At 39.2% G+C, this 23,516-nt stretch overlaps 2 protein-coding genes across 7 annotated transcripts in view; both read right to left on the reverse strand.

Annotated features, from left to right (window-relative positions):
• CAPS2 (calcyphosine 2) overlaps positions 1-4,071 on the reverse strand; it is a 36,453-nt gene extending 32,382 nt beyond the window's left edge. The window contains exons 1-3 of one of the 6 annotated variants that reach the window (XM_027455090.3): positions 3,264-3,849; positions 2,695-2,804; positions 561-607 (exon numbers count right to left, since the gene is read on the reverse strand). In XM_027455090.3, coding sequence (XP_027310891.3) covers positions 561-607; positions 2,695-2,775 — 128 coding nt within the window. In that variant the 5' untranslated portion in view covers positions 2,776-2,804; positions 3,264-3,849. The other 5 variants (XM_021274048.4, XM_027455076.3, XM_072035027.1 and 2 more) reach the window with 5 other exon arrangements.
• Positions 4,072-4,498: 427 nt separating this feature from the next.
• On the reverse strand, positions 4,499-11,538 carry CCDC107 (coiled-coil domain containing 107). Its single transcript, XM_027455098.3, has 6 exons — positions 10,955-11,538; positions 9,995-10,200; positions 8,904-8,970; positions 7,568-7,658; positions 5,771-5,880; positions 4,499-5,172 (listed from the first exon to the last, which is right to left on the reverse strand). The coding sequence occupies exons 1-6, from the start codon at positions 11,355-11,357 to the stop codon at positions 4,901-4,903; spliced, it is 1,149 nt and encodes a 382-aa protein (XP_027310899.3). The 5' UTR covers positions 11,358-11,538; the 3' UTR covers positions 4,499-4,900.
• Positions 11,539-23,516: the final 11,978 nt, after the last annotated feature.

Consider the following 23,516-nt stretch of genomic DNA (forward strand, 5'->3'; position numbering starts at 1 on the left):
GCAAACCTTTCAAATTATTTGGACAAGATTAATACAATGGAAGCCAACTATGCAGTGAAGTAAACAATACTTCAGTATTTCATTTTGCTTAAAGAAATGAAAACATCTCCAAATTATTAATGCATCTCTGAGCCTTATGTCTTCACTTTAGCTATACTCTGGAGCACCACAACTGCATTCATTTTTGCATTTTACTGCCAGTATTTCCAAACAAACCTTTTATAACAAGATTGCTTCTTCAAATAAAAGAGCTCTTTAATTCCCAGTCATTTTTTATTGCAGAATGACTGACAATGTGTAGAAATTGAACTTCTTTGAGGAAGATATGAACAATCCAAGGTCATGGTGACACATACTTGCAAAATAATGTAGAAAGATATACTGGCTTTAAGGCACTTCACTAACATAAATGCATAATCAAGAACTTTAAATATAATTAATAGAGAACAAACCTAAGATGATAAATTTCATGCAACAGTAATTTACACACCAATACATGCATATGCAGGATGCTAATAATGCAATTAAAAAAGTCAGATGAAAACTAGAAGCAGACTTACTCTGGTGGGCGAGGACCACGAGAAGCCCGTGTATCTGGTCTCCACCCCTAAAAGGACACAGTATTATTACATGCTGACAAGGATCAGGATTAAAATACATAGCTCTCCCTTTCAGCTTCCCTTGGAACATTCAGAAACATTGCCTCAAAATATCTATCCTTGATGCCACTGAGATGCCACTAAGGAAAGTGCAAAACAAAAAATTTACAATGAAAGTTGATTGTTACAGATCATGAGACAAGAAGATTCAATATTCATCAAGACAAAAATTTCTAGTCATTAAGAATCCAGATACTGTCTGTGCCAGCTATCAACAATACATTAAAAATAATTCGTGTTCTTGGGATTTTGATTGTATAATCACTTTTCACCAGGTCATGTGGTCCTAATTGGTTGGGACATTTCTTAAACAACCCCTCAGCCAGCCCATAAACCAAAACCACAGTACAGACGATCAGCTGGCTCACACGGTGGTAGCGCAGACCCCAAAACTGCACAGGTATTTGGTATAGCTCTGTCTTCTCAGCTTTAGTGCAACAGCACATGATGGTGCCTAGGCAGCCTCTGTACTCACACTACTAATTTTGCACGACCGACATGGATCTTCAAACTCAACTAGGCAAGAACATGGGGAGAGGAAGACTTGAGTGAAAGCTTCATCTCCCTCACTATTGCATTTCTGAAAACAGCCAACAGCAAATCCCTAGAGACGACTGTATGACCGGAGTTAGCATATTATAACCATTCCCCCAACTAGCTTTCCAGTCAGGAAAGAAACTGTGCTTTGTGCATGTCCTGCTAGCATCTTGGTTTTTAACTTTTTTTTTTTTTTTTTAACAGCACTGAGATCTCAATGACAGTCTGAACTGCGCAGATATCCTGTTTCCAGCTGCGGCCTAATACCTTTCATGATTTGAGAGCTGCCACAGTACTCTAACTGCTTTCTTCCCCACAAATCCTTGTAGCATATTCCTGAAAAAAACAGGTTCAGAGCTGAGCAACACCACCCCCTTGTGCCTTCAGAAAAGGGTATTCAGAAGAAGCATCTCTTCAGGCAGGTTGCAAATAATAAGCAGCACCACCATGTGGTCAAATATGTGAAAAGCTTTTAAGAAATAAGTGCAATTTACTCTTATTCCTTAGACTAAACTAACCAAAGTCTTGCTTTCTATGCATACACAGTGCACCAAGTCACATGTATTTTTTCAATGCATTAAATCACAAGTACACATTTTTCTTATTTTTTTTTCAACTGCCTTAAGGAAAAGAACACACTATATTCTCGATTTTAATGTTAATATTTTAGTCTTTGTAAATTCCTCTCCTGGAAGTCATCAAATCAGGAAGAAAGCAAACAAAATCATCCTGAAGACTGTCCATATTTACTAGGTGAAGGACATAGTGCTTGCAGGCTGAGGGAATATTACAGAAGTTTATTTCATGGGCATAAACAATTCAGTATCTATGGGAAAAAAACAATTGTTATAAAAATATTAATATTTACCTTAGCTATAATAAAACCAATGGCTCTCATAATCCAAGGTCATATTTGTACTAACCAGGCTTTCAAAAGGTAGTCTGAGTTTTTGCTACAGTAATCTTGTGGGTGTTGTCTGCCTATCTTATCTCAAAATGTTGGCTGTTACCTGAAAAAAAATCCCTTTTGTAATGAGTGATGAGCACTGCAATTTATTTCACACTGTGACAGTTTGAAATGATGCCTTCTGAAATTATGTTTTGGGGGTTGCTTTACTTTATTACGTTTTTGTTTTCCAAAAAAGCAGTCACACCTGTTGCTAGTTTCAGCAGGAATCTGAAAAAGCACAAAAAGTCTCTATTGAACACCCTAGTTTGTTCTTGAGTTACCTGCATCCTACCTATGTATGCAGAAGATTGGTTATTTTAGGACGTGTGTTTCTTTTTGCAATCCTTTCCTTTATTTGAGAAACTGTCATACTGATTTGTCATACTAAACTATCACCTTCTGACAAAAGTAATTTCTCTAAAAGTTTCCTTCTTTACAGAATTTTTAAAAAGCCTTGAACTAGAAACACATGACTGTAACCACGATTAAAGTTTTGTAAACGATTCAAAGCAGGGATGGAGAACAACCGCAAGCCTTCCATTAACATACTTGACTACGTTTTTTTCCCCTCGATGACAGCTGAGCCTGCCGTCGAGGGGATGCAGCAACTCCTTCAACTTTCAACTCCATTCAAATTGAATAGCAGCCTTCAGAATAAACTAGAAAACAGAAAAGAGTATTAGAAATTCGCATGCTTTCAATGGGAGTACTTCTGTAAATAAAAAATTGTTTTAGAGACAACGTTTCCATCACTGATAATTTGGGTATTTTCATCAGCAAGCTCCCAAACGTTGCTAGGTTCCCTTTTTCACCACTCCTTAAGTTCAGTTTTTCCTTGCTAACGCTTTACCAGATTCTTTGTCCAATTTACCTCTTCGTCTCAAGTCCTACCCCCTTTCCCATGTGCTTCTTTGGGCCCCTCCCGTTGCAGCGTTAGGGTTTGTTACCCCTCGGGAAGGCGAAGCCGTGTTACTGCCCTGGCCCAGGTGCTGCGGGCAGGCCCCGCTGGCACGCAGCCACCCCACACCGACATTTTTCCCCGGTGCTCTCCCCGGGAGGGCTGCGTTTCCCTCCACCCCGCCGGCTGAGGCACCCAGAGCCCGTCGTTTTCAAGTCACCATTAACAAAGGCTGGTCCCGTTGCTACCCTCTGCGGGGCACTCAACTCCCCAGCACCCGTTACCAGGCAGGCAGCCGAGCCGAGGGGAGGGGAGGGCAGGCGGGCCGGGCGCTCGGCCCCTCTCCTCCCGCACCCCCCGGGCTGAGGGCGGCCCCGCTCCCGGCCGTTCCCCTGCGGGCTGAGGGCGGCCCCGCGCCTGCGCCCCGGTCCCGGTGCCGGCTGGCGGCGGAGCTCGGTGCCGGCCGCCCGGCCCGGAGGGCTGTTTGCCAGGGGTGCTGCCAAAGCCAGGCAAAAGCTGTCGTTTATTGCAAAGCTAGTGACTGCGGTGGAGATGTATGGCTGGAGGCTATTAATTTCAACCCCCTCGTTTGTTTTCAGAAGCAAAGATACTCTGCTTCTACGCAGAAATGAACAATTCGGTCAGTTTCATGGAGTGAAACACCAGAAGTATTGGTCCCTTTCATTAAAGCCTGCTTCCTCCACAGAAACAAATCCACTTTATTTTCCTTAAGAAAAAAAAAAGTGGAAAAAGTTAAGGAATTATACCGTAGTACTTAAAAGCTACGCATTTAAAAACAAACAACAAAACAGCATTCCACAGTCAAACCTACCTCTTCAGTAATTCCTGGCATTGAAGGGTGGCAGTTTCATGGGCACATGGGCTAAGTGAACACAAAAATAATAGAAAATAACTAAGGTCTGGACAGAACTGACTGTTGCAAAGGAGAAAAAATGCTTTTCTAAACACTGACCTAAAAACGCCGCCATCAAACTAACATAAAACAAAACACCCCCCCCCAAAAAAAAAAAAAAAAAAAAAAAACACCACCCAAGCCCTACAGTTCTTGAATGATATGTAGTAATACATATATTGGTACTGTCGTAAGAAAAGTGTATTACAATGAAACAGAAGGCCAGATTCTGCAGTGTTAAAACAAAGATGAATCAGGGACACTAGTGCTAATGGGTATCAGCAATTACTAGGCATCTGCCAAGTTTAACCACTGATGGCTGGGGAATAAAGAAAATTATCCAACGTAATGCAGTAAGGTTTCAATTGACATACAAAACTATACATCATTCCTGAGGAGACAGACAAATGAGAATTATTTTAACAGTATTTGTTAAATTTCTCTCCAAAGAAAGAAACTTGTCTACGAACACATCTCTAAGACTTAACGTGTACTGGTTTTCATTCCTCCCCACCCCCAGAAGTTTTCCAAAAAGTGCTGAATTCAACAGTGCATGCTCTTTAATAAACTCAAGTCACAGTTCAAGTGGTACTAAGCTCACTAGTTATAAAACATTTACAAAGCACCTATTCTTTAGTCTAAATTACAAGATATTCCAACATTTTAGTGAAGCATCAGATATAATTACAGTGCATTATATACAGAGTACAGAAATATTTTCATAGGAAAAAATAAATAGAAAAAATACGTAAACATCCTCAGTGAAACTTTGCTGCCATTGATGACACTTAGGGAACCATCACAGACAAGAATACAGGCAGCTTTCACCCCTCTTTTTAAAGCATATAGCAGTGCATGGAGCTTCATTGGAAACAGTTTAAAGTGCATACAACATTGTGGAAAAACAAAATCATTAGCTTTTGTAAATTTTATACATGCAGATTTCATTCATATCTATTACGTCTCCTCAATCCCATCTCTGATTCTATGACGTTTTTGTTTATCATTTCTTGGTCTTCTACCACATCTGGCTCAAAACGGTGTACTTCACACTCATCATATAATTCATGCTCTTCTATTTTGTAATCATCATCAACATCCTCCTGAAAATCTTCATTACCATCATCTTCTCTGTCATCTAGTTCTTTCTCTTGAGGGTGTTCCGCAAATGACTGAATGAGATCTTCAAGTTTCTCATTACAAATGTGGTTGACATCTTAAAATGCACAAAAAAAGGTTTCAATTACTGGACAGATTCCAAGTTTCAGAGGCAGCTTAGAAGCAGCATATTCGTTTTCTGTTTTTCTCTTTTTTAATAACTCAACTAATGCAGAAATTCCCCAAATTTCTAATGAACCATTCTTAACATTGAAGATTTGTCTTGGACTCTATTCGTCTTTTGGAAGCCTCCAGAGGAAACAAATAGACAATTTACTGTTCAACGCAATCATGCAAGTATCGCCCACAGCCCCAGAGGTCCCCATTTGGGAATCCTCAGACTGAAGTTAGACCAGTACTAACAGACGGCTCAGGAACTCACATTCAAGAAACATGTTTTAACAAAATGTGACTGCTCTTTGACCTAGTTCAATGTACTTTAGCGCTTATTCTTACAAAACAAACAAACAAAAACAATACTTCAAGACGTGGTATCAGATATACTTCAATCAGGAAGAAAGGTATACCTCGGGAATAAATTAATTCCATGCACACTTAACCAAAGATACAGGAGCTGAACATTATTACAGAAAGATCTGTTTATTCTTTTAAAATATAAACTACTTGGGTACCTATGCTACTGAAAATTCAAGTACCTGTCATCTTGTTTTCTGATTTATCCAATCCACTTTCTTTCATCAGTCGTCTAATTGATTGGATCTGTGTCATTATTTCATCTTTCTGCTCACAAGCTAAAGCATTGACGCTGGAAAAGAGAGATGTCAACATCTGAAAGATTACCTTGGAAGTGAGTGTTTTATAACAATACGTAGGATTGCAGTATTTCTTTTAGTAGATAAATGCCATACTTAGCAAACACTTTTAGGTCAACGAGAATGTCTCCCATGAAGTTGAGAGATCTTGACATACTAGAGGGCAGGGCAATCACCAACTGTGTGAAATTTAACAGGAGAATGTGCCAGAATCTGCCCTGGGACAGGGCATTTCTGTATATACATGTATGTACAGTCTGGGGGATGAGAGGCTGAAAAGCAGCCTCGTGGAAGCGGTCTGGCGGCCAGTGATAGGGTCCTAAGGAACGGCATGAATCTGCATCAGGAGAGGTTCAGTTTGGATGCCAGGCAAAGGTTTTTTACTGAGAGGGTTGTCGGGCACTGGGACAGGTTCCCCAGGGAAGTGGTCATGGCACTGGGCATGCCAGAGTCCAAGCAGCATTTGGACAACGCTCTCAGACACATGGTAATGATTTATAGGTAGTCCTGTGTAGAACAAGGAGTTGGGCTCAAAGACCCTTGTCCGTCCCTTCCAACTCAGGATATCCTGTGATTCTATGATCACGCACACCTACTGAGTAATTTAGTTGCTGAATTCAAATGCTGGAGCTCCAACGGCTACTAAGGTGTAGCAATGACTACAGAAAACAACAACCACCCAAGTGATTCTATTTTTAGGACAACAATGCCTAATATAGAGCTATTGAGTTCAGAGGCTTTTCTCTCTTTGTTTACTCTCTCTCCTCTCCTCCCCATCACTGCTGGAAATTTCTTAAGCAAATTGGCCAGTGAATTTACTGTTTAATAGTCACAGCACATAGTGGGTTCAGAAGTACACTTAAGGAACAATCATGAAATTCTGCATGTTTTAAACTAGGCTTCATGAAAGCTGTCAGTCTACACCAAATATACAGCATGGATACTTTTATTTGTGGTACATGTGTAAGGCCCTACCTTCTTAAGCAAAGAACATCTTTAAAACTACAAGGAGGTAATATTACTTATTCCCTTGTTTTTACACTACTACAGACTAGTTATAGTTCCCTAAAGCACACACATTCATTTATCAGGTTCCTTTCAAAACACAGAAATAAACAGCTATACACTGATAACCAGTTTCATCTTCTAATGATATTGAAGACATTCGTTTTGCTACCAGAAATCTAATCATAGAATCATAGAAACACAAGGTTGGAAAGGACCCACAGGATCATCTAGTCCAACCATCCTTCTATTACCATTACTACCTATTACTAAAATAGCAGTAAGCACAAATGAAAGCTTAAGAACACTTTCTATTCCTATAAAAATAAATAATTTGTATCCTCACAAGGCTTTTCAAATGATGCTGACCTTATTTTTCCAGTATTATTCTCCTCAGTCCACATTAAAGTTTAACTTGTTAAGCCACAGTAACTTGATCGTAAGTCTGAGCTTTTGCATTTATGTTGGTAAACAAGAGAGATGTCTCTAGAAAACACCCTAAATGGCAGACGAGGTACTACCTGTAAAAGGCTACAGAAATAGTAAGCAATTAAAGATGGTTGCTAAACAATGATCTCTATCTATAAGAAACTTTTTTTGAACTTTTTGTTAACATTTTGGAAAATTTCAATTTACAGACAAGAATACTAACTAAAATGTTTTCAAATCACTCACCAGTTTGACAGTGGATCCAACTGAGTCAATAAAGAATTTAACATTTTCTCTGTCTGTGCTAGGTGCTGCTCCAGTTCTAAAAGCTGATGTTCTAGCAAAAGAAAAAAAAAAAAGGAGGGAGGGAGGGGCAAGGCGAACACTCTACATTATGAAATTTATTTACAATACCGAAAGGATATTACTTTGTAACAGTGGTTGGACAGATTCAAAATACAGTTGTTTTTTTTTTCTTTTTCTCTATAAAAGTCTAGAATGTGAAAAGGAGGTTGTAGCTTTAAAAACAGAAGCTTTACAATGTATAACTGAAATACTTCTCATCTGGTAACGCCTCTAGTAGTGTCTAACAGTATATGCTGGTAGACACTGAGACTGTGACTGTCACCGTCCCAGCCTCTGAAACTGTGCAGCTCCAAGATTTCCTGAGCCAACAGTAGTGCCTTCATACACTGTCATTAATTTGCTCACTCACACCTTGCAACTACATTCAATGCTTCAGGCACTACAGTTGAGAGGAGTAACTCTTTCTAAAATACTATTAAACTTGGGAAGAAAGAAAAATGCAATACATAAGAGTGGTAAGTAAGCAGTGTAACAGAACACTGCTGAAACCAATTGCAGATCTGATGTACAGGGACACCAAAAGAGGCTGATAAATTGTTTAATTAACTGTCTATAAGAGGGCCAAAAAGAAGTATGAGAATAACAGAACTTCTGTGTGCCCTAACTTTTTCTCCAAAGGAAAGCCCACTTCTCGGCATGTCCAAAATAGTCTGAATCTGACAGCCAATGGTACTCTGTATCATGAAGAAAAAGATACCATCGTTTACTTATTTTCTTACTTTGTCACCTCTATAAACCTCTCATGGTTTTGACAAATCTCTAATTTGGCCCAGAAATACAACAGTCTGTATCAAATTGTCTATACTGTTCTGTTATCAATACAGTTCAATTCTAAAGCTACTTAATGTATTCCAGTTCAATATCCTATTAATTTTAAAGAATATTATATCCTATTTAAACAACCTATTCTATTGAAGAAAATTCTATCAGGTCTCAAGTGACAAAAACATCACACATTACAATGTAGAGAACCTTTACAAGGTTACAAGGTATTACTGTATCTCTTCTAAAGAATACTACCATCTGGAGTTTGCAAACAAACCTAATGACCGTTTGAAATATATAGAATAAAGTGGATTTTTTAGGTTCCTAATAGCACTTAAGTAACTGTAAAGACTGTTCCTCTTCAGATAGACTGCATTAATTAAAATACGTAGCTTTGTTTCAGTAGGATATACACATCTGGTGAATGTTTCCATACTAAATGGTATCTTACCGGTTTCCTTTGCTTTGTCTTCTGTGTTTTTTTCCTTCTTAGCGAGATTTTCTTCATGTGCCTTCATCTTCAATAAATAAAATTGTGTTAAAGGCTGCATTAACTATTCTGATATTAAAAATAAAAATACATTTACAAATTCAGTGACAGCAAATAGCAACCATAAACATTTGCACTCAATTAAAGAAACTATTTCTGCTATGCCTTCTTGCAATATTAAAGTAACACTTCTGATTTCAAACAACGACAATATAACAGAGAAAAGTCATAAAGGAAGCGGTTGCTTCTTCATCTCCAGTTTTCAAAAATGAACTGAAGGAACCTTCTACGTTATTGGATCTAATCTCCTACCATTAATTAGGAGATAAAACTCCTTTTCTTAAACTAATAAAGCCGTTATTATAAAAATACTTATTTTTCTGTTCCACAAGCATAAGTGTACAGAGTTTTAATATACAAAATACAGTTTTTAATGATGTTAAATTTTATATACAACCTAATTACAATGATTATTAGAACCAAACTATTCAACCTTTATCTTCATCTTACTAAGCAGCTGTATTCCTCTTGCACAGGAGATGATATAAAACTGACTATGGACATGAAGATACTGTCTCTCCTGCTTCTCATGTTTAACCCTGACTTTTATTTATTCCCCTCTTTCCTCCCTTAAAAGAGGGGCTGACAGTGTGTGTGTGTGCCTAGGCTGCTCATTATTCTATCCAATTGCTACCCTAAGGCTATTATTCTACAGGAATCACCTCCTTCCCATACATGAGGTCATTCTCAAATACGAAAAAGAAGTGAAACACTAATGAGACTTCAGTTACAGCCTCGGGTAACAGCACTGTTTGCATTCTCAGATTCTTATTTGAGACTGGGGGAGAAGCATGAGATTCTCATTAAGTGTCTGAAAATATGTAGTGTCAGAAGCCTTCTTCAGCAGGAAGAATCATATATGCTACAATTTTAACTGTGGTTTACATTCAAATTCAAACCGAGCACAAAATGTCATTCAGACAGCCATGCTTGGTGGGGAGCAAGTATTACATTTCCTTCTAATTTCAATAACTGAATGCTTTAAGGCTTACCTTTAGGAATTTGTATGCTGCAAACACTCCCACTCCAAGAGCATACAATGGCATAAGGGTGAACGCTAAGTCTCTACCATTTCCTCTTGTCCTCTCACTCTTTATCTGTTTTTCCATTGCATTTCTCATCTGCTGAATACTCTGGTAGTTATGACCCTCGGAATTTCCTGGATTCAGGTGAACTTGATGAACTGCCTGAGGGCTACCTTAAAAATTGAAATGAGAGAAAGAAGACAAAAAAGTGAAATCGAAGGTGTAATTAGTTTCACAACTGGAATTTCCCCTCCCACTTTGTTTTTCGCTCCTGTAAATGGTGTGGTCAGCCCTACATCAAAATAAAGTTACCTACAGTACTCGTCTGTATACAGAATGTAAAGTTAAGTCTAGGTAGAAAAGACTCTCGAATTAAGTTTCTATCTTCCTTTAACATACAAGTCTTCAATAAATAAATAAGTAAACAGTCGAAATACACATGCTGTGTTGTTGCTTTGGTTGCTTGAGCAATAAATTCAGTGTTATGCACCTACCCCCACAGGCTGTACTTCTGCGAATCAAACATTCAGCCAGATAATTATGCAACAGCAAACAGCAGCCCGGCCCATTCAGTGATACCTTTCCTAAAGAAAGGCTCCTGGGCTCCTCTCAATACCTTACTTGACAGATTTGGTAAGAGCCGGTGCCGACGCGTCCCACCTGCTGTCCTGGCTGAAGTTCCAACCCAGTCCCTAACCTGTCAGAGCCACCGGCAACACCACGCCACCTACCCACTCACTGCAGCTGCCATATATATATCCAATATATATATGTATTCCAGTGACAGAGCAACATCAGTAAATCGATGCTCTAAGACCCAAGAGCCGCCTCACGCCCCGACCCCCCCCCCCCCCCCCGCCCGCCATTTCGCGGCGGCTCCCTCCGGGCTTCCCCGGGCAGAGCCGGCCCGGCGGCTGCCCGCGGTACCTCCGTGCTGCGCCCGGGGATCGTGAGGGCCGGGGCCGGCCCTGGGGCCCCGCGGAGCCCTGCCGGCCCTGCCGCCGCCTCCCCCGAGCATCCTGGGCGCGGCGAGGAGCGCGCAGAGCACCAGCACCGCCGACACCACCGCCTGCTGCAGCACCGACAGCGCCATGGCCGCGGCCGCGCCGCCTCCCTGGCGCCGGAGGAGCTGCGAGCCGCCGGCCGGCCCCACACCGCCCCCCGGCGGGCTCGGAGCGGCTGCCGGCTCCCCGCACCGCCCCGAGGGAGCGGGGGCAGCTGCGGGGCTCGGCGAGGCTCCGAAGGGATTGGGCGGGTGGGGGGCGGGGGGGGTCGTGAAGGTTCTGGAAAGGGCTCGGGGCGCGGAGCGTTGGGGCGGCTGCGGAGCCATGGGGCCGGGGCTGTGGGCGGCGGTGCTGGCCCTGGGGCTGGGGCTGGAGGCGGCGTGGGCTCAGCCCATCTTCCCCAGCATCACCAACAGGCCGTTCATCAGGGAGTGCGTGAGGGTCCACAACGAGTTCCGCCGCCGGGTCGTGCCCTCCGCCAGCAACATGAGGCAAATGGTAGGGAAGAGCCCCGGGCAGGCGAGGCTGGCGTTCAGCCGCCGCCTCCCTTCGTCGGGGAGAAGGGTTTGTAGGAGGCTGGAGGTTTGTAGGGTGGGAGCTGGGTGGGCAGTGCCTGGTGGCGAGGGAGAGCCTCCGCCTCTCCGACTGGACCGCGTTTTGCTGGGCAGGGTGAAACAAAACCGAAGGTGCTGAAAGTGGGAGGGTTTGGTGGTTAGGGCAGTGCTGTGCAGCAAGAAGAGGTAAATGTGGTAAATAAACTGTGTGACAGCTGAAGGGGTGCTGTTCGAGGAAGGCTTGGGAACAGGTGCTGGTGGCAGATAATAACTTTGTGGGCATGGGTGTGAAGCCAGAATGGCAGCTAGGGAGGATATATCCCTGCAGGCTGGTTAAAGACACTGTGCTTAGTGTTCAGGAATAGGAAAACCAGAAAAAAAAAAAGATGAAAAAATAAATAAATAAGGATTTGGAAACGTTAGAAAAAGCAACAGACCTTAGGAAGAAAACCGTATTGGCAACCACGTGGAGATGAAGAGTGAACCAAAACGTATGTATAAAGCCCAGCCTAGGCATTGAAACCCAAGATCTTTTATATAAGACATAAAACTATGTACTTTAAGGATAGAGGAAACCTGCTGAAAAACGGTCATGAGTGGAGCACAAATAAAAAGGGTGTTTGTTAAATAATCAGAAGTTACGTTATAGACTGGTGATAGACTGCAAAGAAATAATAACTAGCAGAAAGAATTATTGGCCAAACAAGCATTTATTTTATGACACTAACTTTGTAAAGTGCTCTTATGTGTATTTAAAACATTACTGTAGGATAGGTAAGTATTTGTTGCTGAAGAATCTCTTAAAAATACATCAAATATTTTTTTTTCATCTGAATCTAGAGGAGGTGTCCATTTTTTACTTTAACTTTTATGTAAATAATGGAAATCCTGAATGACCTGTTCAATAGGAAAAAATACCCCAAAAGTTTCATGCTTACTGACTAATTTCTTACCTGAAGATAAAAGTGCATTCCAGACATCTTTTTTGGTGCTAGCAAGTGCTTGTACAAAGCTAATCTTCAACAGTGAAGGGAAAAAAAATCCTAATGTAATACATTCCTATTTCTCTGCTGCCATAGGAAACATCAAAATAAAACATGGATATATGCCTCAAACAAGCAAAAGCATTGTTTATGTAACTCCAATATATAATGTCTATCATTGGTATATCATGATCTGTATGTGCCTACTTTATCACCTGACTGGTTTTATCTGACTGAGATTCTCCTGTAACTTGACATTGCACAACTATTTCTACTTTAATGTTTTGCAGAGCTGGGATGCAGCTTTGGCAAGGACGGCCAGGGCATGGGCAAATAAATGCGTTTTTAAAAGTAACACGTATTTAAGTAAGAGATATCAGTGTCATCCTACTTTTGAATTTGTTGGAGAGAATATTTGGATTGGAAGTTATCAAATATTTGATGTTCAGACTGCCGTTAGCACATGGTATAAGAATAACATATTCTACAATTTCTCACTGCACACGTGTATTAAGAATTGCGATCGTTACATTCAGGTAAGAATCATTTTCAGTAAAATGCTATGAACAGTTCTTGTATAGTACCTACAAGATAAATCAGAGACTAACTAATACAGAATTGTGTATGGGGTTTATAGTGACTGGCAGCTTACTGTCTTCTTTGCCAATCTCAAGGAGTGGCAATAGTGCAAGCTACCCCTACACTGGTCTACTCTCTTTTATATAAAATCCTGTAATAATAAGCTATAATTCTTTATTGTAGGATTGTCGTCACTGAAAGCCTCACTACTTATTTAATTGTATCAGTACTATGTGAACTCTATAAAATAGTTGCTCCAAGTTCTCCAACTGCATACCCACACGCTTTTTAATTCTGTACGTTTGGAGTTGCTGTTAGAAGTAAATACAGTAATTGCAGAATGCTTTTGAGAATTCTCTAATAGAAAAGTTAACATGAGAAAATCATATCCTTTACACATCTAGTAAGAAAAGAAGACCAAAAAACAGAGCATCCGCAACAAAAGAGGCAATTTGCAATACATTTCTGTCAGTGGTAATTCCAACAAACTTAATTCTGTTAAGAAAATAGTGCTTTTCTTTGAACACTTAATATTTTAAATGGATTTATTTATTGCTGTATTTAAAAAACAAGCATTTGAAAACAAACTAGTATAAGTTATGACCAAACATAGAATAAAATAGTTCAGTTAGAAGAGCCCTTCAAAGATCATTTAGTACAATTGCATGACCTCTTCAGGGCTGTGAAAAAGTTACTGAAAGCATTATCCAAATGCCGCTGGAACACCAACAGGCGTGGGGCATCAAATACCTCACTAGGAAGCCTGTTCCAGTGTTGGATCACCCTCACAGTAAAGAAGTTTTTCCTTGTCTGGTCTGAACCTCCCCTGCTGCAGCTTCGTGCTGTTCCCACATGCTCTGCCGTCAGTTGCAAGGGAGAAGAGACTGGCAGTTCCCTCCCTCATCAAGAAGTTGTAGGGAGTTGTAATGTGAGAGTTTAAATGTTTTGTTCTGCCTTCTACATATTCAAAAGCAAGGCTGGAGAACTTGCATTTTGCTTTCTATTGAGCAGTAAATCTCTAGAAGATTACAACTGCCATTTGAAGATTTGTTGTTTGATCTTTTCCTACAGAGAATTTTGGAGGCTTTTCCACATTTTTCTTGGAGTGATACTGGACTCTAAGCTTTCTTTCCCCCAATTCAGGTTGTTTGCTTCTTGCTTGTTCTACATGGTTAAGTCCAAACAAAATAGTCATGCCTTTCAGGCAGGAATATGAAGGAAACTAATCACTGGGGAAAAAAAAATAAAATAAAATAAAAAAGCAAATTACATGGGTAAAACACCAGTGAATGTGTAAAAGTACACATTTCTTAAAAGTCAATGAGCAAAGACCCTGCATGATCCAGGGGCCACCATGGTCTTGGAAGGTTTGGACAAAGAATTGAAAACGGGTACAATTTACAAATCGTAAATAGATAGGCTTTGTAGACGTGCTGAGAGAACCATGATCCAGAAATCTCAAAGCAGCGGAAATGTGCAAAATTCAGACTGTTACACCAAGGGCCCTGAAATGCTGTCCGTAATCTGGGACTGAGGTAGTTTCACATTAAACACTGAAATCCTTTTCTGAGAAAGATTAGGTCTTCTTAACCACTTCTAGCTGTTAACACTGGTAAGATGGAACTTCAGGGGACATTCATTTTGGGGGATGTTCATTTTGTCAGTCTGAGGCCTGCACTATCAGAAAGTGATAGTAAACCACTCTGTCTTTGCTTTCCAGAAGTAGAAACAAAGATCATCCAGATGTTCTAGGTATATAGTTAAAAGTTCTTCACTGAATTCAGTGCAGTTTGGTTAGTCATATGCAGGAAGAATCTCCCAAGAAAAGGCAGAGGATGCTCGAATTGGAAGCAATAGTAAACCATCTTCTCTTAAGTAGGGCAGATAACGCTGTTTAGTCTGAATTGCTCAGTGCTAAAGCTTTCAGACTTGTAGTTACCATTTACTTGTAGACCATTTCCAGCACACATGAGAAGCCCTTCTTGCAGCCCCAAGTTATAAGTGCTTAAAGCTCCTATGTAAAGGAGCTATCAGGAAGTTGCCCCCTAATTTCTTTGAAACACAGGGACCGTAAAGTCAGTGATGCTTACTGAGATTGTTCTATAGAAGATTCTGGAAACTTGCAGCATAGATCACATAATCTTGAGGTGTGAAAATTTAAAAGTTCATCTTAAGATGCTTTCCTACCAGCGTTGTTTTTTTTTTTTTTAATGAGAAAACAGATGTTGCAAAATGAGGGTAATATGTACGGTCTCTTAAAACAACTTGGTATTTCCTAGATATTCAACTAGGTTGCTATCGAGTGTAGTTTTTAATTTATTTTTAAACTTTTTTTTAGGTTGTTTGGGACAAGTCATACAAACTAGGCTGTGCTGTTGTTTTTTGTGAGGAAGTTGGAGGAATAAGAAATGCAGCAAATTTTATTTGCAACTATGCACCAGCGTGAGTCTCTGTTTTAAATATTGAGAAAATGAAAGTAATTGTAAAAAAGTTCACTGAAAGTAAAATGGGGTTTTCATTTATTGTTACCCTCGTAAATACCATCAGAGAGAGTGATGGTTGTCTGATTTAGTTATGAAGAGAGCCATGACTGCTAGAACATGTATTTGCTTGTTTTTTCTAATCTGTTAACTTTACTGATAAAGTCATTCTGTGCTGATCTTAAGCAAATCCCAAACACTGGCTTGTGCTCCACTTCATTGATTTTTTTTTAATTTTTTTTTTTTACTACGAACCAGAAGAAATGAGAAAGTTGCTGCAAGCAACTGGAATTGGAGCTGGAATTACCTCTTGCAGTTCTGTACTCTTTTTATGCAGTTGGCTTTTTATGCTGTTTCAGCTTTTTTTTTTTTTTTGTATCTTCAGAAATGAGTCGATAACAGCCCAGTTGTTAGATCTGTTGCTTTTTCTTTCTGTGTAAATGAGAAAAATAAAATTATACTACCATTTCTTTCCAATTTAATAGCTGTAATTGTACCAAGTATTGTTTAGGCATTAGAAAACACTAAAAGATCAATGAAAGAAATTGCTGACTGAAACTGAAACACTAACTCATTTTACAGTTAAATCAATACTCTGAGGGGGGGGAAAAAAAAAAAAAAAAAAACATCCAGCCAGTACTGTTCCTAAAGCAGTAGGAGCTTGAAAACACAGATTTCAGTATTTCAATAAATTTCAGTAAAAAGTCTGAAAGAAAAATAGTATCTTTTTAAGACTCTCTTCTTCTACATGGACAGAATGATGACAATGAAAAGAAAGATTTCAAAATTATTCCAAGGTTTTTAATGAATTGTGAGCAGCATATTGTGTTTTCAGTGTATTTACTTCAATACATGATTTACTTAAAAATATATGAGGCAACCCGTCTCATAGAAACTTTTATTTTTCTTTTGTAGTGGTAATTTTCTAAGAAGACCATATAAAGAAGGAGTACCATGTAGTGGATGTTCAGAAGGGGACATCTGTAGATATAAATTGTGTAGTAAGTAAAAGCAAATGCAAAATACAAAATGTAAAGGAAAAAATAGAACCACCTACTTAATAAAGACTTGCAAACTGTGGTTTGCTCCTTGCTGGTGCTCTGGCAGGTCCAATTTGCAGGTCATTGTAAACAACTCCTAAGGCCATTTATATTCAAAGAACAAATACATTGTTCACGATACTGAATTTAGATCTCAGTGATAATTATCAAGTGTCCATTTGATTATAGACAGGCATAACTCATGATTGCAGTTAAGTGTATTCCGTTGCACTCTGATACTTTGCTGACTTCATTAGCCATACCAAAGAAATCAGCATCTACATACTTTTTCAAGTAGTATTTAGCAGATGCTCTTGAGCAGTCTAATGGGTTTCAGAGACTGCAAAGCTACTAATCAGTTGTATTAAAACTAAAATATGGAGATTGCAGTTACTGAGTCTGTTGTGACCATTTTGTTTAGCCATACCCAAATTACGTTTGAGAATGAGTGCAGCTGATGCTATACATGAGGGGGAATGGCCTCAAGTTGCACCAGGGGAGGTTTAGGTTGGAAATTAGGAGACATTTCTTCTTAAAAAGAGTAATTAGGCACCCAGGGAGGTGGTGGAGTTACCATCCCTGGGGGTGTTACAGGAAAGGTTGGACATGGTGCTCAGGGAGATGGTTTAGTGGGTGACATTGGTAGTAAGGGGATGGTTGGACCAGATGATCTTGGAGGTCTTTTCCAACCTTAATGATTCTGGAATTTTATGATATATGAGTATATATGCTATGTATGAGTAAGGAGTATAGCTGATCACTCTGTAAATGGTCACAGTAACAGCAGGAAAGTTGTTCTGCTTCTGTAATTCATGCCAGAGTTGTAATTTTTTTTTTTTTTTTTCTCAAAAGCATGTTATCTTTCTCACATAGTTACATATGTGTGAGAAGTAAGCACATAACTTAGTTAATTCTTCAGCTATGAAATATTTCCCCATGGCAATGAATTGTATTTATTCCTTAAACTGAGTAATTCTGTTAACTCTTTATTGATGAGAAAACAAGTTAGTGTCATGAATGGCTAAATATGCATCAAGTTTTAATAGAGTGAAACAGTAACAGACAGTAGGGTGTCTCTCTTCAGAAGGTTCCAGACCTATAGCTTCCACCTACTGGGAAGTCACAAGCTGGGAGTTTCATGTGGCTAGAGTAAGGACATACATTTTTTAAGTTTCATTCAATAACTGGGAGGAAGGCTTGTAGTTTAGCAGGTAGTTATTATCTTTGCTTAGTATATATTAGTATAGCTTTAAAAGCATTCAGCAATCCTGCAGGTCTCTTAGGTAGGAGACACATATGAAGAACAGTTAGATGGACTATCAGGTTATACTTCATCCCAGGATTAGGACCCACTTAGGAAACAGTCTGTCTCCTATGCTCAGTCATATAATTGTATATGGTAGTATGTACTAACTCATGTGTATATTGTGAATATTAACATGATAGATATATTATTTTAAGAAACACGAAGGTGAGAGGGGCTCAAACTGGAAATAAAGGGACTGTATGGGGCTTTATTTTCATTTTTATATGGGGCTTTTACCTATCAATGTTATTATTACAAGCAATAATATCTTTATGAAGTATTTCAAAGGATTGCCGTTTAGGTTTTATCAAAACATTTGGGCTTTTTTATTTTTAAGGTTTATTGGTGCAAATTCTCAGGTTTGTCAAATTCTCTTTATTGTAAATCTGATCGGTTAGTTTTAACTAACTAGTAAAAATTTAAGGAGATAGAAATACTGGCTGTCTAGTAAAACTGTTTCTTTTTTTTTCTCCTTTTCCCAGAAAATGCAGAACGTGATAAAATTGTCTGTACGTATTACAATTTCACACTGCTGTGTATATTCCTTATTTGCTATAAATGCATGTATTCGCAACAAAACTTACATTTATATGTTTATTTATAGATTACTCAAGATGGCATCCGCCTTGGGAGTTCAGAATTGTATGTGATGAGGCTTGCATCGTGCTTATAGTTTTAAGAGCATGGTTCATGTTTCTTGGTTTATTAATTGCTTTTTTAATCAAAAAGAATTTTCCAGACATGGCTACGTCCATATAACTGTATTTGAAATACATACTATGTTCTGAAGATAATCTCTAATGAATTAAGCAAAAATCTTTTTGCCATAACTTTAAAGACAGCTTTCTTTTCAAGTAATTTTGTTACTACTTTATTCTGTTTATAAAAAGATAACATGCTATAAAACTGAACATACTTGTAGGTAAGACCCGTGCTGGGAAAACATTAAGCTAAAGATGGCATCTGATAAGATCTGAGGTATTGTTTTTAATTACCAAATTTACATATTCAACTGAATTTAATTACCACATTTGCATAGTATATTCCTGGAATTCAAGGAGAAAATTACTTATCAGTTAAATAACTGTTACTATTCATCCTAAGCCAATATTTGAAGTGACAATTGCTGAATTTGGATGCTGAGAGGAAATACATCATATTATGTACTCAGTCCTATTTCCTAGAGTGACAGAATGTTCCAACTAAAATATATAAAGTAAGAAGGTTCTGTAGAAACAGTTCTTTAGAAATCTTGATGTTTAACAAGTTAGTACAATCTGGTTTTTATTCAGTAATGTATTTATTCTTCCTCCTTCAAAATAAAATGCCAAACCTTGTGTTTCATTTGTAAACCTTTTATTTTATTTGTTTTAACCTGTACTGTTACTTATGCATAAAGTATTTCCTGTTCTGTAAGTGTTCTAAATTTTTAATAATAAATTTTCTGTTATTTTTTTCTGGAAACCTGCTTAAGTCCTTTTATTCAACACAGATTTTATTCTTCTATATCTAAGAGAGCAAGTCTTTAATTCATATGCTTTAATTTCACTTTCTCTTAAAAACAAATTATATTTACACAAGGATCTGAAGCTGTTTTTGTTACCAGTTTAATAAAGTAGATTTTCTTAATTGTATCAGTTTTATCTAATAAATGCTAAAATAACTGTTAAAATACATTATTATTAGGTAATGTTTCACTGTTATAAAACAACAAAAAAAAAGTCAATTTTTTTTATTATTTTCTTACTGTTCAGAACTCAATCTGAACTTAAAGGAATCTTCCATGAGTTCGTCTTTTGGAACAAATTTGTTTTATATTTCCTTTCTTTGTGTCTATGATAGACAACTCAGATCTAAAACACTGCAGTTGATGATTTAAATCTGTGCTGGTATTTTCCACTGATGGCATAAAAAAAAAAAAAAATTATAAAAGAGTCTCAAAGAAAATAAGCTAGACTTCTGTTGTAGATTAATTTAATCAGACATGATAGCTATTTCTTCAGTAAGTTTTCTATTCTAAAATTACTCAAACACAGAACAGGCTTTAAATATATTAGCCTTTTATTTAAAATTTGGATTACATTCTCAAATCTAGGAGTCTAATACCTAAGACCATAAATAGGCAACTCCTTCATACAAAATTGCACAGTATGAAAGTTCCTGAGCAGCAGCTCTTCCCGGTGCTTTACCTGAAAGTTAGGTCTCTGAAGATAAAATCTTTATTTAGATGGCTTCTTATGGTTGTAAAGCTTAATTTCGAACTTGGTAAGGAAAAAGATTGCTTAGTACCTGCAATATAAAATTTTGTGCATAGATGACCTAATTTTCTATTATACTTTGCTACCGAGAAGAGTTAGAATAACTATAGTCTCAGTATTGTGAGGCACTGGAATGATATATCATCTACACACTGACAGGCTGTTACCATCCTCAGTGATGGTTCTTGTGTCCACACAAAAATACTTTGCTCCATTCCCTAATTTGCCTAATACCCCAATGTCTTTGTGAGGAAGTCTAGGTGTGGCTGAGAAGGTAGTTCATTCCAAATAACATTTTTCTAAAAACAGCATGGAGGTGGACTGTAACGGCTTTCTGTATCCTCTGTCAGGAGATTCCTGAGTATTTTTCAGTAATATTTCAATAGTATTATAGTGGTTCTTGAATGTACACATTTTCATGCTACTGCCATGCACCAACTATTTCAGGTGTTATCCTAAGAAAATGGACGTACAATGGACAGCAGAAAAGCCTTATTTTTGGAATCTTCTCATTTAGCACCTTGAAATTAAAAATAAAGAGATAACCAGAGATGCAGCACAGCTAGGCATACACATGTAACAAACTTCCTGTATCTATGTTGTTGAGATCATTCAAAATCCCTCATTGTGCACAACCCAGTGGAGCTTCAGCTCCATGAAGGAATGACAGGAGCACAGAGAGGTTGAGGTTAGAAGGCACCTCTGGAGGCCACCTTGTCCATGCTCTTGCTCAAGCAGGGATACCTAGGTTGCCCAGAACCATGCCCAGGTGACTTTTGATATCTCCAAGGAGGAAGACTTCACAACTGCTTTCAGCAGCCTGTGCCAATGCTCAGGCAACCTCACAAGACAAAAGTCCATCCTGATGTTTAGGTGTAGCCTCCAGTGTTTCAATTTCTGTCCATTGCCCCTTGTCCTGTCACTGGGCACCGCTTGTCACTCAATACTTGTCACTCAGGAGACCACTGTCTTCCCCAGCATTATCACTGCCTATTTGTCGTGCCTTTGGTTTTCAGCAGGCCTATCACCAAAGGGAGGAGACAGCCTTTGGTGGATGTATCACACGTCCCTTACTCTTTGGTTGGAAGGACGGTGTGAAACAGGCTGGGTTTGAAGGCCAAAGAAGATGTGATAAAGGGCCATCTTTACTGGCAGGAGGTAGGCACCACAAAGTTAAGAACAACTAGCAACCTCTTGTACTTTGGTCCATATGGCATCCCCGTAGACTGTTCAGAGAGGTCAGCAAGCTGCACATTACAGTTCTGCTCAGTTAGGCTATGGGGCGTAGTTGCAGTAAGCAGCACTGTACAAAGTGCCCTAACCAAAACAACAGTAAAACAGCCTGCAGTCCAACCACATTCATGGCCTCCCTTGTTAATTCTAAGATTTTTTATACCCTCATTACTACCAAAATAATTGCATAAATACATAAATAAATAATGTTTATATCCATTATGTTTCTACTTCTTACTATTCTTATTTCTATTCTTCTATTTTTGTTTCTATTCTTATGTTTCTAGCCATTTTAAAATGAAAGGTGAAAAGTGAGAAAGGGGAACCTAACCATGGGATCTTTTTTTTCAAATAATTGGGCTGTACAGCTTCCTGCCCATGCCTCACTCATTGTGCTAAATCTCACTTGAGATTTATGCAGGGACAGGCAATGTTTGTATTGTCCAGGCAAATACTATGTGGATATCCAAATCACAAGGCTTCATTTTCATCTGGTTTATGAGAAAGGCTGATTAATGGTGAAAGATTATAATTCTTTTTATGAAAACATCACTTCTAGATGCTTATGGGCAGACAGCACTTCTGCTTTAATTAGATGTAATCACTAGATGGAGCCAGAGTCATCTTCTCCAAGAAAGCATCTTCCAGGAGTTTATACGCCATGATCCTTCCGACTCAGGATTTTTTATGATTCTGTGATCTTACAACCCGGACTATCCTGCATATATCAAATTTTTCTGCTTCAAAAAGGTCTCAGTTTTCAGTCTCCAAGCAGAACATTTCTGCTGCACAAATATAAAACTGCTAGATCATTGGATTGCTAAATTAATGGCGCAGTTTTACTACATTGCTAATATTTTTTGTATGAATTGCTTGTCAATGTAATATAGTCATGTTTTTACATAAAGTCCATCTGAGAAAAAGCGTATTCTTACATCTGGGTTTCCTCATAGCAGTATGTAGCTGAGGGGGTCCAAGTTTCCCAGGTAAGATTTATGTTTTTTCTCCTACCAAGCACCAGCTCAGTATACAAAGCTCTGTTAATAACACCCAAACATGTAGATGTTAAACTGAAACTGCTTTTAAACCTATTTGTTGTTACGAACATAGCTTAATACGTGCCTTTTCAGATAATAACTGTCAGTAAACTGAAGTCATTTGACCTGGCTTAGCAAAGAGGCAAGATAACTTCTAAGCGACAAGTAGATGATGAGCCTTCGAGGCAAGATAACTTCTAAGCGACAAGTAGATGATGAGCCTTCATTGATGTTCAGTTTAGAAGGAGGGGAGGGGAGCAATGACCATAATGGTGAGGGCCCCATCACTCTTGCCAATGCCTACACCCCATTTCTGGACAGAGCAAGACAGCAGATGAGAATAGAAACTCTGATAGATAAGTGACCTTGGCAATGGTAGCGGTACACCAGGTGCCAATTGCAACAGGTGGATCTATTAGATGTAGGTGAGGTCATGACCATCACATAACATTCTGGAGGCAGATGAAACCACAGCCACCCACTGACAAGGGAACAGGTAACCCCGGGGCCTGCTCCTGCGGGGGCTCTCCATGGACCGCAGCCTCCTCCAGACCACATCCACCCGCTCCACTGAGAGCTCTTCCACGGGCTGCAGCGTGGAGATCTGCTCCCTGTGGGACCCATGGGCTGCAGGGGGACAGCCTGCTCCACCAGGGGCCTCTCCACAGGCCGCAGGGGAACTGCTGCTGCCTGCCTGGAGCACCTCCTGCCCTCCTGCTGCACTGACCCTGGGGGCTGCAGGGCTGCTTCTCACTCCTCTCTCCCAGCTTTGTTGTTGTTGTTGGTTTTGTTGTTTTTTCCTTTCTTCAATCTGCCCTCACAGAGGCACAAACATCATGTATTGGCTTGTCTCTGGCCAGCATCAGGCCCCTTATCTAGTATGGGGCAGCTTCTGGATTCTTCTCACAGAAGCCACCCCTACGGACCCCTGCTACCAAAACCTTGCCACATAAACCCACTACACTGTGATCTTTCTGGGAGAGTTTCAAAGCACTGGAAACTATTGTAAAACAAA

Source organism: Anas platyrhynchos, chromosome 1 (genome assembly GCF_047663525.1).
Source record: "Anas platyrhynchos isolate ZD024472 breed Pekin duck chromosome 1, IASCAAS_PekinDuck_T2T, whole genome shotgun sequence".
In the NCBI taxonomy this organism is placed as follows: Eukaryota; Metazoa; Chordata; class Aves; order Anseriformes; family Anatidae; genus Anas; species Anas platyrhynchos.

Bases quoted from the DNA above. Each gene is read 5' to 3' on its own strand.
- CCDC107 (XM_027455098.3), bottom strand. From the start codon at position 11,357: ATGGCTCCGCAGCCGCCCCAACGCTCCGCGCCCCGAGCCCTTTCCAGA. The intron at 10,201-10,954 runs GTACCGCGGGCA...TCAATTTTTAAG, and splicing joins TCCCCGGGCGCAGCACGGAG to GTAGCCCTCAGGCAGTTCAT. The intron at 7,659-8,903 runs GTAAGATACCAT...TTCTTTTGCTAG, and splicing joins AGACAAAGCAAAGGAAACCG to AACATCAGCTTTTAGAACTG.